This window comes from Solanum verrucosum, unplaced genomic scaffold (assembly GCF_900185275.1).
Source record: "Solanum verrucosum unplaced genomic scaffold, falcon-dt-bn FXZP01000585.1, whole genome shotgun sequence".
NCBI classification, from domain to species: Eukaryota; Viridiplantae; Streptophyta; class Magnoliopsida; order Solanales; family Solanaceae; genus Solanum; species Solanum verrucosum.
The window spans coordinates 24272-30840 of NW_026020618.1; the positions used below are offsets into that span (position 1 = coordinate 24272).

The 6569-nt window shown below is 33.8% G+C and overlaps 1 protein-coding gene across 1 annotated transcript; it reads right to left on the reverse strand.

Moving 5' to 3' along the window:
* Nucleotides 1-3445: 3445 nt before the first annotated feature.
* On the reverse strand, nucleotides 3446-6295 carry LOC125811356 (putative late blight resistance protein homolog R1A-10). Its single transcript, XM_049490859.1, has 2 exons — nucleotides 3619-6295; nucleotides 3446-3478 (listed from the first exon to the last, which is right to left on the reverse strand). Exons 1-2 carry the CDS (start codon nucleotides 6278-6280, stop codon nucleotides 3471-3473), a joined length of 2670 nt encoding a protein of 889 aa, XP_049346816.1. The 5' UTR covers nucleotides 6281-6295; the 3' UTR covers nucleotides 3446-3470.
* Nucleotides 6296-6569: the final 274 nt, after the last annotated feature.

Genomic DNA, 6569 nt, shown 5'->3' on the forward strand with positions numbered 1-6569 from the left:
AGCACCCACTCTAGTCTCTATATAGCAATTTTAAAACTAAAAATAATTGAACATTCATGATATTAAATTTCTGGACTCAAAATTAGAAGACATAAATGTGAAATGAATCCAAACTAAAAATCATATTTATGTATTATGCCAAATAGAAATTAAATATCATACCTTCACCAACTACAATAAACTCATTTTTCAACCTATTCACATCCTACTCTTTAAAATATCTAGGGAAAATGCATAAGTACCCCCCCCCCCCCAGCTTATGCCCAAAATCCCTGAGACACACCTAACCTTTACTAAGGTCCTATTACCCCCCCAAATTTATTTTTTAATTAATTTTTTATCACTTTTCGGCCTACGTGGCTAAGTCCGTGACTTCACTTATGTTAGGCGCGTGAGTGCAGTGTTTAGACAACACTGACCAATAAAAATTGGCCATGTATTAAAAAAAAACTTGAAAAAAATAAATATTAACTCAATTGTCTTCTTCTTTATCATTGTTCTTCATCTTTGGAAAAAAAAACCTCCATTATCATTCAACTCCTTGCTTCGAAAAGGTAAAGTAAATTTTAATATATTCTTTATATTTACACCTTTTTATGTCAATTATTAGTTCTGATTTTAAATTTCTTTCACAATTTTTATGTATAAATGTTAGGGTTATGACAAAATCCGAGTAAAATAAGTTGTGTATGGATGAGAATGATTCAATGATCAATGCGGAAGTGCGATGCAAGCATGGAATCTTATTGCAAATGCATACGTCTTGGTCAGATCGCAATCCCGAAAGACGATTTTGGTCTTGTCCTCACTATGAGGCCACGAACTGTAATTTTTTTAGATGGAGAGACAAGGAGAGAGTCGATGAAGGATCTTTGAAATCGAACACTAAGTACCAAAATCCAACATAAAAAATCAATTATGAGTCTGAAAATCGAATTTCTGAAATCAATTTTTTGAAGATAACGTTCTTTCCCTTGTTCCTTTCTCTTCCTTTTTGGTAAAGTTAACTTGAAAACGTAAAGTGATAACTTTTTGAAATTTTGGGAAGTGTAAAAGCTTATTTTGAATTGATAGCTTACTTTTTAGAAAGTTGAAAAAGTGGGGCCCATCGCGTGTTGAACAAAGCTTTTAACCTATCTGGTTTATATTGCCACGTAGGCCGAAAAATGGTAAAAAATTAATTAAAAAATAAATTCAGGGGGGTAATAGGACCTTAGTAAATGTTAGGTGTGTCTCAGGGATTTTGAGCGTAGACTGAGGGGTACTTATGCATTTTCCCAAATATCTACTTGGAATCCATTATTTTGGCAATGAGTCATGAGTAGAAAAGGAAAGGACATATTTATTTTTTATTTTTGGTTTTCCATGTGATGTATGATTCTTATATTGGAGCTTAGTTATCGAAATATTCTATATTGAGGGATAAAACATTCTCTAATAAGGGCGACTTTCTATCTACAGGGACTTGAATTTGTGACATTTGATTAAGAATAAAAAAATATTTATCATTTCACCACAACTCTTATTGGTTAAAGGAAAGGACATGTGTTTGCAGTTATGTGTAGACACTTATGAGTCTAATAAAAAAGGACATGTTGATGTGAAGACTCATCGCTATTAAAAAAAGAACAAAGACTTAAAAAAACTTGGTCAACTTATGAAGTGTTTGGACATATAATATTAACTCGTGATTTAAAATTAACATTTGGATAAGTGATTTTATCTCGTGATCATTTCAGATCAAATGGTGAAATTTCAATTTTTTTTAAAAAAATAATTTGAAAATTTCATATCATGATTTCATATTTTTTAAAATATAAAAATTAACCCACAAGTTTATATTTTAGGGAAAATGCATAAGTACCCCCCAACCTATGCCCAAAATCCCTGAGACACACCTAACATTTACTAAGGTCCTATTACCCCCCCCCCCCCGAACTTATTTTTTAGTTAATTGTTTACCACTTTTCGGCCTACGTGACAATATAAACCAAATAGGTTGAAAGGTTTGTTCAACACGCGCCGGGCCTCACTTTTTCAACTTTCTAAAAGTAGCTTTTACACTTCCCAAAATTTCAAAAAGCTATCCTATTATTTATAATATACTTTGTTAATATATTTTTAGTTAGTTTATAGATTTTAATGTTTATATATTTTATTTCAAATTTGGGCATGTAAAATTTTGTAAATATTATATACTGAAAATTCACACTGGTACTAAAGTCTGTACATACATAGATAGTAAGAAAATTAAAGAATTCAGAAAATAAGCATGGCAAAGAAATCAATATTCTCGATCAAGAAGATACTCCAGGAGAAGTCTATTCTCAGATAGGAGAACGATGAAAATTATAAAGTTGAGCACCATTTACTCGTGGAAATGGGTAAATATGGGTCAACAGTTTTTCATTAAAAAAAATTTAAATCTTTTTTTTAAAAAAAATTACCACCTCTACACCCCATCCCAAAAAAAATTAACAAAATTTTAAATTTTTTCATTAAAATTTTTAAATTTTTTTTTAAAAAAAAATTTCCACTCCACACCCTACCCCCTACCAGCCCCACCCCCTCCACACATCATCCAAAAAAAAATTAACAAAAATTTAAATTTTTTTCAATAAATTTTTTTAAAAAAGAAAATTTTAAAAAATTTACCAACTCACCCCGTACCAGCACCCCCACCCCCCACCCCTTATCCAAAAAAAAAAAATGTAAAAAAAGGTTTCATTTTTTTTTTATAGATTTTTTGTTTAAAGAAAAAGACTTTCATACTACCCCACACTTTACACCTTTTTTTTTTGTGTGTGAATGCATATCTTTTATCCATTTAACTACCACTTTTAAATGGGCAATATGGATATTATTCGTTTTTACCCATTTTTAAATGAGTTGGATATCCAACCCAATTAAAATGGGTAAATATGAACAGATACCCATATTAATTATCCATTCTGCCATCCCTATTATTCATGCCTAATGCTCAACGCTCGGGTGATTGGTAACTTGATGAAACATCATTCACCACTACTATTAGCTATAATCTGACAGCAACTACTACTGCCGACCACCATTACATACTGTTACTACCAAGTACCATCCATGAGAAATGTTATCGATATCAATCACATAAAGCACTGTCCATCAACGAAAAACATGTATTATACCTGAACAGAGGAAAACAGATTCAAAGTGCGAAACTAGCAATTCTTATACTCCATAGGCAATACATAATAGATTGAACATCCTTATTTATTTCGAACTATCACATAAAACAAAATAGATGTTACACGAGTACATCAACAGTTACCGTTTACAAAATAAATAAAAAAACACAATTGGCCGATACATGTATTAAACATGCTTATTCCTAAAACATGAAATTAACAAACCATCAGAATATAAAAACAAAAATATGAAGTACAAGGTTCTGAATTCGGAAGATAGCATTAGATGATCCCTCAAAATAAGCTTCAATTCCCTGCATATGCAAGATAAAAAGTACAAGTCATCATCTTAATTTCAAAGAAGTATGATTTAATAAAAACGAGGTTTTAAATAATGTGAAGAATCGAAGAACTTTTCAGAGAGAATTAAACTTACTGTCGCTGTTATGGATACTGTCGCTGTTATGGATGTAGACCTTAAGGATATTATTTCCCATGTCCTCTTGTTCTTGTTCGATATTTCTGGCAGATTCCTCAGAAGTAGTGCTGCAATCATGTAACTCAATCGATTCCAAAGTACAAATTTCCCCAAAATCTGTTGGAATTTCTTGCAGGTCCTTGCATTTCTTCAGAACAAGGCGTTTTAGATTAGGGAAGTTATCGCTGCTTGCTTCCCAACCCTTAAGATTTAGCTCGCTCAGTAACAACAACTTCAAGCTTCTGAATATGTCTTTGTCACTCAATCTCCATACATCATCTTCGGCTCGACAATATTTAAGTTTGAGCTCTTCAAGATGTGGCAACATGATAAAAGTTGATGATATCTCTTCCCAAATAAACTTACAACACCAAGTTAAAGACACTCTTCTAAGTGATTCTGGAAAAACAAAATTCTTGATGGGGTCTTCCAAATAATCTTTCCAGTAAAATTTGAATGTCTCAAGTTTTGTCAAGCTGGACATATCGAAGGGACGATACAGAATATTGTTTAGTATGCTAAAATGTGCAGGAATGATCAATCTCTTTAAATTGGGGATCCTAGAAAAGACTTCATTTGTACAACTAGAGTAACTAAGACCAAAAAATTCCTCTAGATTTGGCATCCCTGTCACAAGATTCTTATCTATTCTAGGATACGGTAAATAAGTGACTCCCCCTACACGTATATACCTCAAGTTCTTCAACATCCATATCTTCCTAGTTAAAGTTATCTCTAAAGAATTACCATCACAAATTAGAGTTTGCAAATTCAGAAGCTTTGAGATTGATTCAGGAATATTTCCAAGACATCGAACTTGGAGATATCTCAAATGAAATAACTTTGTAATCACAAGTGGAAATGTGCCGAAGCAGCAAGGGACGATGGCCAATACCCTGAGATGGTTGAAACAAGAGAAAAATCCATGTATTATAGGATCATGATGGTAGATGGGCAATTTAGGGAGAAGCTTAATACGGGGTTCAATAGGTAGACCCAAGAAAGAAAAGCAGTAGATAGATCTGGCTACATGGGGTAAGAGCTCATAAGCATCCCCAATATACTCTTGAATACTGAAGCGACGAAAATTAGGCTTTTGTGCTGGTGACAATGGAATTCTCACAACATGCATAAACTTTGTCATTTCAGCTTCTATCAAACAGAACTCACGCAGCAGATCATGTATTCCGCATACTTTTACCTCACCATTGAATCTCTTTTTTCTAGCCATTATCAAGTTCCTGCTGATAAGATCCTCCAAATAATGTTCAGCCACTTCCTCCAAGCTTTCACGACTTCCGGAAGACGTCCTTATGAAACCTTCTGCGATCCATAATTGGATCAATCTCCGAGTATCAACTTGAAAATCCTCTGGGAAATCACCCAGAGAAAGAAAGCATGGTTTGAGTCGATTAGGCAAGTGATGGTAACTCAAACCGAGCACTCCTAAGCATTTATTTGGATGACTAGCAATGATTTGACTTAAGGTTTTGGCAACATACTTCCAACTTTCTAATGTCTTGGGCACCGTTTTAGAGAGATGCCCTGCAATCACTGAAATTATTAAGGGAAGTCCTTGACATTTTTCTGCTATTTTTTTTCCAATTTCTTCCAACTCGGGAGGATGATCGTGTTCTAGTCCAAACACCTTATCACGGAGTAACTTCCAACTGTTATCTAAATCCAAGAGGTTCATCTTATGATGGCTACTAGTATTTGCATAGATTGCTACATCAGTTTCCCTAGTAGTCAATAAGACTCGACTCCCATTGTTGCGATTAGGAAATATTTGTGATATGCTATCCCAAACATCCCTACTCCAAATATCATCAACAACAACAAGGTATCTAGGACCCTTTAGACTCTTTTGCACCAGATCAGCTAACTCACTGTCATTCATCTTATCATAATCTTTTGTGTTCACAATAACTCTTTGCTTTGAAATGCAATGTAAAGCTTCTAACAATACATTTCTATATCGAAATTCTTGAGATATTGTAACCCAAACAAAAATGTCAAAGTGATACCTGATTGGAGGATGATCATAAGTTTTTTTAGCGAGTGTTGTTTTGCCAATGCCACCCATACCTGATATGGTGACAATGTCTAGATACGACGTTGGTCCTCTCAATCTTTTATCTATTATCTCCAAGTCACCATCAAGTCCCTGCACGATATCATCTTTCAACTGATCTGACAGCATTGGATCACTCATAGAAGAAGCGCCAATCAAGGAATCCGCAGTTAATTCAAGAATTTGATCAGCATCATGAGAAAGAATCTCCATCACTTGTTTCTTTGTGGTATCCATTTTTTCAACAACTGGTAGCAACAATTCTAATTTCTTCCTCCAAAGATTTCGAAATGTCCATCTGTCGCCTTTGATGATTTCAGAAATTTTCCTTTCAAGAACATCCTCTGTCTCACTAACAACAATTCTAATTTCTTCCTCCATAGATTTGATTTTTTCAATGTCAACACCACTCTTATTGCTAGCTTTTTGAAGAACATCATGGAAATATTCAGCTGTAGCACGAACAGAATCAAGCGCATTAGCAGTGTGACCATGAAAGAGTTTTGAAATATATGGTTGATCAAGAGTTCTAAGAAGAGAAATTACAGCAGTATAAGCTTCCATCAAGTCAATATTGAGAGGAATTGAAACAAAAATAATTAGTGGGTAGGTATAATAATGACTGCCACTTGTTAATTTAAAGAACACCAATTATTGTTTATTTGTTCTCATTCGATAAAGCAACCACCTTTACAGTGCTCTAAAAGTTCTTTACTTGACTCACCTACTACGGGATTAATCACAGTGGCAAACGAGCGAGTCGAATTGAATATGAATCGATCAAAAAACGAGTTAAATAAAAATGGATAAGTTACTCGCCTCGGCTCACATTTTAAATGGATAAAACGAGTTA